Here is a 12,836-nt window from a genome sequence, read left to right as displayed (position 1 = left end):
GGATCCGCCACGCGGTCGATGGCGAGGTGAGGCTGAGCAGCGACGCGGTCCGGACTCGCGGCTTCCCACACCGACCACGTGTCCTCCCCTGCCTCTAGCCACGCCCCCCTCGTGGAACCTTCCCGATGGCTCCCGAACGTTCTCTGTGACTCCTCTGTGACTCCGCCCCCTTGGCCCAGATATAATCCCCGCTCAGGATTGGATACCGGTTACGCGATAGTGCTCGTGCAGTTACCCCTTGGCGCCCACTAGATGGCGCTCTCTCAGACGTAAGAGAAATGCAGGGGATCCGGACGGTGCTGTTGGTACCATTCGGTGGCGGTGTTGAGTGCATGTTCACTCACGCACATCGCAGCACTTGATTAATTATTTATTGATTCATGCATAATTCTAAAATCTACTCACGAGCAGAATAAGGTAGTCATGAAAATGTCTATATATGCAGCATTTTCATTGTTTAAGTTGTATGTACTGTATAATGTATAAAATACTTAACACTGAAATCAAGCGTAGCGACTTCGTCACGCACGCGGTGCCGATCGCCGGACTGGTTACAATCGTTGGAGCAGTTTGCCGGATAATGTTGTAAGCAGCCGGATAATCGATGATCGACTGCATTCATCAATGACCTCCATCTCGTATCCACCACGTCACGTTGCGGCTCTAGAAATAGGGATTTATAAACTTTTGTGTTCGTTACCGAATTAGATTTTTTTCGTCTCTTCTTGTCATTTTCGGCTTGCCAACCCCCTGATTTAAGGGTCACAACATAACACACGACGGAGGGGTTGCGTGTCGCATTACAAACCGTGAACCAGAGCCCTCGTTTGGCACCCACAATGCCTCCGAGTGTTCGGATCACGGATCTGCCGATTGCGACTATTTTCAAGAAGGCAACCGATGCGATGGGCTGGGGGGGGTTTGCTGTATACATGCCTAGAGATTGAATCACTTCCGACGATTCTCAGCTGACGTGGTGGACACCGCGTGGCGCGGATAATCGGAAAGTAAAAGCAAGCGCATCCGATTGATGTTCATCTTTTATATCGCGCCTTCTTAACCAAGGCGCTTAACAAAGACTGAACAACGGTACAGCATGGGAATGTAATGGTGGAGATGCGGTGAATGAAATAGACGAGAGGAAGCAATGGGGGCCAAATCGGTGGTGATGATGATGATGATGATGCGTGGATTCGGAGATAGCGAAATTGGTGCCAGCAAATGATGACGAGTGGATTTAACGAAAGGGGAATGGAGTGATAGCTGTATAATGAGGATACGTAGAGTCACGTTGATGTTCGTGTGGGCGAGATTATGGGGGTCGTCGGGTGAGCTTGGGAACTGGGAGTGTTGAGTAAGGAGTGGAAGCTGGTGAGCGAAGGTGACGGTTTAATGTGGAGGGGAAGTTTGTTCCATTTCTCAACCGCAAGCCCCATGAATGAATTGGGAATGAATGAGTGATAGCCATGATGGGGAATGAGTGATACTTAACGGGGCCCGAAAGGGGATTGGTTAGAGGCAGGGAAATTGAAGGGATTTGAGGGAGAAATACAAACGTGGAAAGAGTTGGGAATGGAGGATGATTGACAGGGAGGGACTTACGAACCGTCCCGACTTACGAACGGAGTCTCAGGATCGAATTAAGTTCGTAACCCGAGGACTGCCCGATACATTTTGAGAGGGCTTTTGAACCACTGCATCGCAATTACGTTTGCACCCAATTTTTGCGTTGTCGTTAGGAATCTCCTCCACCACCTTACGCGGCCCAACCAAATCCATCCGTCACGTGAGTACGTGCGTGGCCGCAACAAAAACGAAGGTCGTCAGGTGGTGGAGGGGTTTAGAACACATTGTCATGCTGGCGGCTCTTAAGATCACGGGGAATACGTCGAGCGTCTGTGTTTGGAGAGGCACCGCACCACCGAGGCACGGGCCCTGACCAGACATTGGACACCTCGCCGGTTCTCATTTCCTTAAGCAGCCAACAGCCACCGAATTGTGCCGCTACCGCTGCTGCTCCTGATTCTCCTGCTGTTGCCACTGCTACTGCTGCTGCTCCTGCTGCTCCTGCTGCTCATGATTCTCCTGCTACTGCTTCTGTGACTGCTTTTGGTGCTTTTGCTGCTACTCCTCCTCCTGCTACTACTGATGCTAACTACTGCGTCTACTACTCCTGCTGCTACCGCTTCTGCTGCTACTACTGCTTCTACTACTACTACAGCGTCTACTGCGACTGCTTCTACCACGCCTACTGCTCTCTACTCTTTTGCTGCCGCTGCTTTTGCCGCTGCTGCTCCAGTGCCCTGTGCGGGAGCGGCTCTTCAATGAGTGCTGGTGGGGTGGGGGTGCTCATCTGGACGCCTCTGCCCGGCTGAAGGATTTTGCTGCCGCCTCGACGCTGGGGGCGACCAAAATGGCGCCTCTCTCCGGGCACGCGGGGGGTTTATGGTCGCCGGGGTGGCCCCACTAGAACAGCGGGGTGGGGGGCCCTCCACTAGAACAGCGGGGTGGGGGGCCTTCCACTAGAACAGCGCTCCCCCCCACTAGAACAGCCCCCCGCAGTCGTTGCTCGTGGCATATCTCTTCATGTCGTTGGCGGCATGCAGGCAGTTGCTGGAGAAGACGTTGTAGGAGTGACCACCGTGCCGCACGAGGTCTCCCACGGTCACTCCGGGGTAAGCCATAGAGCCAGACGATGGCTGCAGCGGTAAGGGGCAGGGCAGGGGATTGGGATGGGGGTGGGGTGGGTGGGTGGGGGGGGTGGGGGCAGCAATGAGAGTCGGCGAAGCGCTCGAGGGGGCGCCGCTCGCTCCTGCCGCTCGTAGCGAGCGGCCGTCGTGGCCACTGACAGCCACCTCGCTCGCTCCCTGTCGGGCAGTCGCCTCCGCGTCGTCGCCGTCGCAACAACGACAGCAGCAGCCTGCAGCTTCCCTGCTCCGAATCGATGGGCTTCAGAGTGGACCCAAGCATCCAAATGTAGGACCGCCAGAGCTTAGGCGATTGTTAGCAGCGCCGCTTCTCTCCGAGCCCCCCGTTCGTCTGTGGCTTCTAGCGCGCCTCTCAATCGCTCTGCTTCCTTCACCAACCCGCACTGACCGGCGAGGTGAAGTATGGTCAAATATCGATTGGACCATTTTTGCCGGTGCCCCTTTCCAGCAAATGATCCGGGGTCGTGTTAAGACGCCAAAACACGGAACGGACACAGAAGCGACCGCAAGGCATCACCAAGTCTAACACGAAGCACGCATCACGCTCGTGATAAGTCATGCAAACGAACACGCTTTGATGACAGTGCCATGCATCGTCCTTGGAACTGATTGGCCAACGCCAGAGGCAGCCTCCTGTGTGGCCTCGTCTCTGCACCGGTGCTGGCCCGGGCAACAACGCCAATAGGTGAACAGTGCAAGGAGACTGATAACAACAAATACACTTTGATAGAAATAATAATGATGATGATGATGATGCTGTGTCGTGGCGTGCACTACGTACCACCACATTCCACTGGCCGCTCATGTGCTTGGGGTCAACCACGACTGTTTGCCAGGAAGAATCCGATGCGTATTTCTTCCCTTTGTGGATCAACCACTGTCCTCCGTTCTCCGTCGTGACCCTGGGCAGGATGGAGAAGGGGAGAGGCGCGCGTCACGTGATCGCCACGAGACGCCCACGCTGTGTTGGTTGGCAATGTTCAGCGTTTACGAGATGCAGTTTTATCGTATATCTACATATATATAAAAAAGGGAAATTTGTGATGATGTGTGTCTGTTCGAAATGTTTAGCATACTTCCCGACATGCTACAAACTTGAAATGTGGCATGTGGGTAGTTTCCAGACTGTACACAATGCAAAAAGTATAAAAATAGACTTTTGTATCTTGCGGGGGGGCGGGGCAGTGCGCAATAATGGATATATTTTGCACGGCAAGTGAGCGGTGATAGGGGTAGTGGTTGGGGTAGTGATAGGGGTTGGGGTAGTGGTTGGGGTAGTGGTAGGGGTAGTGATAGGGGTAGTGGTAGGGGTTGGGGTAGTGGTAGGGGTTGGGGTAGTGCTAGGGGTAGTGATAGGGGTATTGGTAGGGGTTGGGGTAGTGATAGGGGTTGGGGCAGTGGTAGGGGTAGTGATAGGGGTAGTGGTAGGGGTTGGGGTAGTGATAGGGGTTGGGGTAGTGGTAGGGGTTGGGGTAATGGTAGGGGTAGTGATAGGGGTAGTGGTAGGGGTTGGGGTAGTGATAGGGGTTGGGGTAGTGGTAGGGGTTGGGGTAGTGGTAGGGGTTGGGGTAGTGATAAGGGTTGGGGTAGTGGTAGGGGTTGGGGCAGTGGTAGGAGTAGTGATAGGGGTAGTGGTAGGGGTAGTGATAGGGGTTGGGCTAGTGGTAGGGGTTGGGGTAGTGGTAGGGGTTGGGGTAGTGAAAAGGGTTGGGGTAGTGGTAGGGGTTGGGGTAGTGGTAGGAGTAGTGATAGGGGTAGTGGTAGTGATAGGGGTAGTGGTAGGGGTTGGGGTAGTGATAGGGGTTGGGGTAGTGGTTGGGGTAGTGGTAGGGGTAGTGATAGGGGTAGTGGTAGGGGTTGAGGTAGTGATAGGGGTTGGGGTAGCGGTAGGCGTTGGGGTAGTGGTAGGGGTTGGGGTAGTGATAAGGGTTGGGGTAGTGGTAGGGGTTGGGGTAGTGGTAGGAGTAGTGATAGGGGTAGTGGTAGTGATAGGGGTAGTGGTAGGGGTTGGGGTAGTGATAGGGGTTGGGGTAGTGGTTGGGGTAGTGGTAGGAGTAGTGATAGGGGTAGTGGTAGGGGTTGGGGTAGTGGTAGGGGTTGGGGTAGTGATAGGGGTTGGGGTAGTGGTTGGGGTTGGGGTAGTGGTAGGGGTAGTGATAGGGGTAGTGGTAGGGGTTGAGGTAGTGATAGGGGTTGGGGTAGTGGTAGGGGTAGTTATAGGGGTTGGGTAGTGATAGGGGTGGGGATAGTGATAGGGGTTGGAGTATTTGTAGGGGTAGTTATTGGGGTTGGGGTAGTGGTAGATGTTGGGGTAGCAATAGGAGTTGGGGCAATGATAGGGGTTGGGGTAGTGATAGGGATAGTGGTAGAGATAGTGATAGGGGTTGGGGTAGTGGTAGATATTGGGGTAGCAATAGGGGTTTGGGTAGTGATAGGGGTAGGGATAGGGGTAGTGGTAGAGATAGTGATAGGGGTTGTGGTAGTGATAGGGGTTGGGGTAGTGATATGGGTAGTGATAGTGATAGGGGTAGTAATAGGGGTTGGGGTGGTGATAGGGGTAGTGATAGGGGTAGAGATAGTGATAGGGGTAGTGGTAGAGATAGTGATAGGGGTTGTGGTAGTGATAGGGGTAGTGATAGGGTTAGAGATAGGGTTAGGGGAGGTGATAGTGGTAGGGGTTGGGGTGGTGATAGGGGTAGTGATAGGGGTAGTGATAGTGATAGGGGTAGTGGTAGGGGTAGTGGTAGGGGTTGGGGTAGTGAGAGGGGTAGTGATAGTGATAAGGGTAGTGGTAGTGATAGGGGTAGTGGTAGTGATAGTGGTAGTGATAGGGGTAGTGGTAGGGGTTGTGGTAGGGGTTGTGGTAGTGATAGGGGTAGTGATAGTGATAGGGGTAGTGGTAGTGATAGGGGTGGTGGTAGTGATAGAGCTAGTGGTAGGGCTAGTGATAGGGGTAGTGATAGGGTTAGTGGTAGTGATAGGGGTGGTGGTAGTGATAGGGTTAGTTATAGGGGTAGTGATAGTGATAGGAGTAGTGACAGGGGTAGTGATAGGGGTAGTGATAGGGGTGGTGGTAGTGGTAGGGGTTGTGGTAGGGGTTGTGGTAGGGGTTTGTGTAGATTTGGTCGTAGCTGGGAGTTAGGCAGTATCAGCAGTATCAGCAGGATGATGTTGATGATGATGCTGGGCTAGGCGAGAAGAGACTGTCGGTGGTGTAAAGGGAGGAACGGAAGCTGCAGCTTGTTAATGTTGTTGTTGGTGTTGTTGTTGGTGTTGTTGTTGTTGGTGTTGTTGTTGGTGTTGTTGATTTTGTTGTTAGTGTTGTTGGTGTTGTTGATGTTGTTGTTGGTGTTGTTGTTGGTGTTGTTGTTGTTGGTGTTGTTGTTGTTGCGACAGTGAAGGCGATTGCCCTGAGTGCTGCGGGGGGAGGAGGGGGGGGTGTTGGTTCCATTGACGAGGAGCGAGAAGGGGACAGGAAGGAGAGAGGCCGTGAGCGTAGGGGACACGGGGTGGGTCGTCAGGTCGCTCAGACAGAAGGAAGAATGAGACGAGGCGACACGGGGACGTGTCCACGGACGCGTCCCCGAGGATCTCGTGCACTGCCGGACGCACACGATGCCGGCGTGTGGGATGTTGGCCGCGAAGGGTCTCTTCCAGCACTCCACGTAAGTGACCCTGGTGTTGTAGAGTCTGGTGAGCTCCGACTGCGATAGGTGGTCGCTTGCTGGCGACGGAAGGGACGGCGTCGCGTTAGTCGAGTGTGCAGCAGCAACAACAGCAACAACAACAGCAGCAGCAACAACAACAGCAGCAGCAACAACAACAGCAACAACAACAGCAGCAGCAGCAACAACAACAACAAAATCCGCAATCAGCCGTTCATGTTGGTGTGTTAGTTGATGTAACCAGGTGAAGGTGACTGGGCTCTGAGCTCTCGTTCAGAGGGGGCGACCTGGCCACAAGCCGTGACGGTAGCGCCTCGTCATCTCAGCGGCTGATACCACCACCACCACTACCACCACCATCACTATCACCACTACCACCACCACTACCACCACTACCACTAATATCACCACTACCACCACTGTCACCACTACCACTACCACCACTATCACCACCACCACTACCACCACCACTACCACCACTACCACCACCACCACTATCACCACTACCACCACTGCCACCACCACTACCACCACTATCACCACTCCATGGGAGAATGGAGAAGCATGAATTTTGTAAAAAATGTTAATGATTGTTATTAAACATTTAGATTCTAATGATTCTACCAGGGCTTTCCATTCTCTGGAATGAATCTGTGATTGTTATAATTGTACTCTCCATTTTTCTTCGTTCTGCTACAAAGTTTCAAGTATTATTTTTTTATAGCTATAATTACTTTTAATATTTTATAATTATAAGACAATTTCAATATAATATTCAGAACATCTGCAGTTTTAGTTGAAAAAATATATTTCGTGTGAGTCCACAGCGTTCAAACAATGATCAGCAACGGCAGAGGTATTGGTCCTACCGTGTTCCAGATCCGCCTCGTGTTCATGGATGCGGTCCGAGACATGTCGGTTCGTATCCCGAACGTAGCTGCTGCCACAACCTTCAGAGATTTGTTCATGAAGCCATCCAGATGCATAAACACAGACACAACTTCAACGGAGAAGATGGGTACAAACTGAACAATAATTGGAAGGACGTCAATCTTTGTTTTTTTTCAGTAAAGTCACGTATAAATAAGAAATAATAAAATAACAATAGCGTACGACGTTTCGGTTGCAACACAAGCAGCCATCATCAGGTACAGAAGAGCTACATTTAAGAGAGAGGGGAAACACATAACCCCAGATGTATACACAGACACCCAAGTAGGGGGAACTAACACCGACACAATAGGGGACACAGAGAGAGAAGCATACCAGACAGAGTTGAGCAGAATTTGGAAACCATATAAAGAAACACAGACGGTCGGTCAAAACACAATTAACGCATAGCCTGGTTGATGACGTTATTTAAAAGATTGCTAAATTGCAAGTTAAGTATGACATTTAAGATACAGACGGCACACACACACATAGAGATTCAAGTAGAGCGGAGCAGCACAGGTACAAGCACACAGTGAAGTCGCCTTGAATAGGCAGAGAAGGCAAGGCTGAGAGACAATGGGACATATTAGCATGAGAAGGCAAGGCTGAGAGACAATGGGACATATTAGCACGAGAAGGCAAGGCTGGGAGACAACGGGACATATTAGCATGAGGTATTCATAGAGCAAAGTGGAGCACGGCAGCAAACATTCGGAAGCACCAAGACCCACACACAGGCAGAGACAGCACAGAGACACAGATCCAAGCACAGACACAAAGGCAGACACACAAGCAGAGACAACACACAGACAACACAAGACAACATAAAGACTTCTCATGCTGAGGACGTTATTAACCAGGTAAAATCTTAACTGATTGTCATGTTTCCATCCTAAATTCCTATGTCAGCTGTTATTTCCGACTCTCTGTGTCCCTCTCTATGCCTCTCTCTTAAATCTCTCACATGCCCTTTAGATTACACTCTGATGCTCACATCTCCCTTGGATTACACTCTCATGCTCACATCTCCCTTGGATTACACTCTCATGCTCACGTCAAGTGCAGCAGCAGCACGTGGACGGGGCGTGGAGTTGAACCCAGACTCCAACTCACTGCCCGGCCTCGCATTCAACTCTATGGGTTGGTAATCAACTCTCTGGGCTGGTATTCAACTCTATGGGTTGGTAATCAACTCTCTGGGCTGGTATTCAACTATATGGGCTGGTATTCAACTATCTGGGCTGGTAATCAACTCTCTGTGCTGGTATTCAACTCTCTGTGCTGGTAATCAACTCTATGGGCTGGTATTCAACTCTCTGGGCTGGTAATCAACTCTCTGGGCTGGTAATCAACTCTCTGGGCTGGTATTCAACTCTCTGGGCTGGTATTCAACTCTATGGGCTGGTATTCAACTCTCTGTGCTGGTAATCAACTCTATGGGCTGGTATTCAAAGCGCGACCGCGGTGTGCACTGACCTGCCACAACTGCAGGCAACAGAAGCAGCAGAAGCAGCCGCGGGGTGCTGCTGCTGCTGCTGCCCAGCATCTTGTTCTCGAAGCTCGCCGTGGCTCCCAGCAAAGTTTGACCGTCACGTGCGCGCGCGCGTGTGTGTGAATGTGCACAGCGTTGAACTTCTGTCGCACCAGCGTTCGTCAGCCAACCGTGCTGCTAATCGGGGGGGGGGAGGGGGTGTGCAGGGGGAAGGGCAACCAACTAAACACCAACACGCAGTTCTAAAGCAATCCGTCGTTCTCCGCTCTGAAGAACCGGGCGCCACAACTTCGTGTGGACGACAGCTGCAATAAAAGCCTGGAGGAAAACGCAGCGATCCCAGCGCTGTGCACTGGGCTTTAAGGCGTTCATCCACGGCGCGCCCCCGTGAGCACGGAATGTATTTGCCCCTGCTCGCGCGATATTTCCGAGAAACCGCCGCACGCTTTCCCTAAAGTGAACCCCACCCCCTCCCGACGAACATCGTCGTGATGCAAGACGGCTTTTGTTTTGGGGTGGGGAATTTTATTTTATTTAAAAAAAAAATCCCCGAGCCACACGATGGTCTGGGATTGTGGCTCTCAGCGAGGCGTGAGATTCGACTCAAGGCTGTCGATTGCATCAGCGGAGTTGGCTGCAAGGGCCGTGTTGTCCAAGAGGCCGCAGCAGATGCTGCACCTTAGGCGGACAGAAATATATTTGACCGTGTAAATTTTTTTTTTTAGGTAAAGTCACGTGGGGTAGAAATGAAATGAAATGAATCACGACGTTTCGATCGCGACACAAATCGGTCTTCATCAGGTTGGGACAGCCACAGCAAGAAAGCGTGCAGAAGTAGTCGAGACAGCTGCCGTGGCAAGATCTGTTTAGAGTTAGGAGCAGTGGCAGAGGCTGATGTGAGTGTGGTCGGTAGTAGAGATGCCGCGACAACAAGGTAACACCGACCACATTTACACTCACATCAGCCTCTGTCACTGCTCCTAACTCTAAACAGATCTTGCCACGGCAGCTATCTCGCCTACTTCAGCATGTTTTCTTGCTGTCGTGATTTCTTTGATTTAATTCTATTTATTCCCACGTGATTTTACCGAAAGAACCAACGAGTATGGATTCCTTCAGTCACGAAAGCTCCAAATCAAGACTGACCGTGGTTTTTGTTCTTGTTTGTATGATACAACAACATTTTTTTCCGAGATATTTTCTTGAATAATAATAATATATATCTATACAGCAAGGATATGCAACAGTTTATATACGAAGAGGCATGAGTCATGTCAATCTTAATCGTTTTTTTGTGTCATAAGGTGAGAGTAGAAATTTACACCAGAGACGAACTTTTCGATATTTTGTCACTGCAAAATGAGCAATGGCATCTTGAAGCGGTGTGGTTCGCACTATTCGAGCGAGTGACAGGAGCGGTGGTAGTGACACGGGCGAGCAGCAGCAGCAGCAGCGCCGACCGTAGAAAGTCATCACTGAAGGCCGACGAAACAGAAGTGCCTAGGGTCTACTAGAACCGTCATCCGGCTCTGAGTAGCTCCTGGTGCTAACAACGTGGGCTCGCATCCACGGTGCTGTCACTACATAGTCCAGCAGAGATGTTCTTGCTCGGACCCGGTGTGCATCCATGGTGTTGTGTGGATGCGCCGTTGCCAGAACATGATGTTGATATCCACAATAGAGGTCTTTAGGATGATATTGGTCGCGAAAGCCTACGTGTTAAACAGGATGTTGGTGATTACAAGCCCATGGACTGCACGGAAGTCTATCAGCGTCCGACTGTTATTGTTGAGCTGATCTGGCCCATGCCTTCCAATCACTTCAGCCCAGATGCTTGCATCATGACTTACTCGGGCATGGAAGTCTCCCAACAGGAGGACTCTCTCCTGAGGGGCCACTATAGCGAGCTTCTGTGACAGAACGTCATAGAAGGCATCTGCCTCATCAGCCTTGCGTGCATCCCTCCACTGATGTTCATCTTCAGTGGGAGCGTAAGCCACCACCACCACTGCCACCACCACCGCCACCACCACCACCACCACTGCCAGCACCACCACAGCCATTCCTTGCCTCCCGTTGATGGGGAGGTGAGCCCACGACAGCCAAGGACTCACAGATTCCACACTTCACCACCACCCTCCCACACCTCCTTCATTCTTTTGTTCAGAAGAAGAACCACTCCGTGTTGTTTGGCAGTTTCCCGAGTGGAAGACTGTCCATCCCTTATGGTGACTGGAGCCAGTCATCTCAACCACCTGCATTCCACAGAGGTCCAGGCGGTTACCAGTCTAGCTCCAGACAGAGGAATGGTAGCCTCTCCTCCACAGCTCGACTTCGAAGATTCCACGTGGCCACTCAGTGACTTAAGTCTCCTGGCTCTGCGAAATGGAGTTTGGCCAGGAGACATCATAGACGCCTGTGCCGCCGGGGCCTCCAGCACAATCTTAGTTTGACATCGAAATCACGGTCTTGTGGTCATTGAATTAAAGGTCTCGGAGTCGCCAGCCCCTTACACTCGTACAGAGCCTCAACCACCGCCACCACCTCAAACACCACCGCCACCACAACCACCGCCACCTCAACCACCGCCAACACCTCAAACACCTCAACCACCGCCACCTCAAACACCACCGCCACCACAATCACCGCCACCACAACCACCGCCACCTCAACCATCACCACCACCGCCACCTCAACCACCACCACCTCAACCAGCGCCACTACCACCACCTCAACCACCACCACCTCAACCACGGCCACCTCAACCACCACCACCACCTCGACCACCACCACCTCGACCACCACGATCGGTGGCATGCGGCACAGGATCGACAAGGCTCCATGATTGCAACTCGCGACTCTACGGGACGCTTTCAAACACTGCCCAGCTGCAGCGTTGTCAACGTCCTCTGGCACGTGGTCGTGAAGGGCTGCTGCGTTGTCAACGTCCTCTGGCACGTGGTCGTGAAGGGCTGCTGCGTTGTCAACGTCCTCTACCACGTGGTCGTGAAGGGCTGCTGCGTTGTCAACGTCCTCTGGCACGTGGTCCTGAAGGGCTGCTGCGTTGTCAACGTCCTCTGGCACGTGGTCCTGAAGGGCTGCTGCGTTGTCAACGTCCTCTGGCACGTGGTCCTGAAGGGCTGCTGCGTTGTCAACGTCCTCTGGCACGTGGTCGTGAAGGGCTGCTGCGTTGTCAACGTCCTCTACCACGTGGTCATGAAGGGCTGCTGCGTTGTCAACGTCCTCTGGCACGTGGTCGTGCAGGGCTGCTGCGTTGTCAACGTCCTCTACCACGTGGTTATGAAGGGCTGCTGCGTTGTCAACGTCCTCTACCACGTGGTCGTGAAGGGCTGCTGCGTTGTCAACGTCCTCTGGCACGTGGTCGTGAAGGGCTGCTGCGTTGTCAACGTCCTCTGGCACGTGGTCGTGAAGGGCTGCTGCGTTGTCAACGTCCTCTGGCACGTGGTCGTGAAGGGCTGCTGCGTTGTCAACGTCCTCTGGCACGTGGTCGTGAAGGGCACCGCAAGATCCGATTGTGTCCGTCCGGTGCTCGCCGAGCTGCATTGGCTTCCGGTTTGTCGAACGAATTCGTTATGAAGGTCGCGCTCATTGCACCACACAAAGTGCTTGCCGCAAATGGACCACCAATACCTCGATGATCTCATCAAAGAACAAAAACCATCGTCACGCGAACTCCGGTCAAACCATCGAACAAAGACGGCAGTCACCGCATCACGTGGCGCGTGGAACGCGCTTCCTTCCCATATTAGGAAGTCACTGGAGCTATGCGACTTTTACATCGACATGCAAAAGTCGTTTACTTAGAACTGCTTTGTTGAGTTTTTAGTTTCTTATTTACCCGCACCTCCGATTAGCACGGTTGGCTACATACGGTGCAAAAGAAGTTAAACATGAATACACACGGGCGATCTCTTACTTTCCTGGTATGTAGGTTCGACATTTGGACCCTGAGTGTTGGAGAGAGGGGTGACAAGGGCTGGAGAAGAGATGGAGCTGATGGGTGAGTGAGTGGGTGAC

At 52.3% G+C, this 12,836-nt stretch overlaps 1 protein-coding gene across 2 annotated transcripts; it reads right to left on the bottom strand.

The window, feature by feature from the left end:
- Window positions 1-357: 357 nt before the first annotated feature.
- On the bottom strand, window positions 358-12,755 carry LOC116957551 (uncharacterized). 2 transcript variants are annotated; one of them, XR_012930880.1, is made up of 5 exons: window positions 8,783-12,755; window positions 7,243-7,323; window positions 6,321-6,432; window positions 3,490-3,610; window positions 358-2,699 (listed from the first exon to the last, which is right to left on the bottom strand). XR_012930880.1 is itself a non-coding variant. In XM_076056506.1 (5 exons), exons 1-5 carry the CDS (start codon window positions 8,850-8,852, stop codon window positions 2,544-2,546), a joined length of 540 nt encoding a protein of 179 aa, XP_075912621.1. In that variant the 5' UTR covers window positions 8,853-9,191; the 3' UTR covers window positions 358-2,543. The 2 variants fall into 2 exon arrangements, 1 of the variants encoding a protein (XP_075912621.1); XM_076056506.1 differs by having other exon boundaries at window positions 8,783-9,191.
- Between the last annotated feature and the right edge of the window lie 81 nt (window positions 12,756-12,836).

This window comes from Petromyzon marinus, chromosome 76 (assembly GCF_048934315.1).
Source record: "Petromyzon marinus isolate PM22_M1 ecotype Great Lakes invasive population chromosome 76, UKy_Petmar_22M1.pri1.0, whole genome shotgun sequence".
Classification (NCBI taxonomy): Eukaryota; Metazoa; Chordata; class Hyperoartia; order Petromyzontiformes; family Petromyzontidae; genus Petromyzon; species Petromyzon marinus.
Note: the sequence above shows the minus strand (reverse complement) of the source record. Positions and strands in the feature narration are given on the sequence as shown.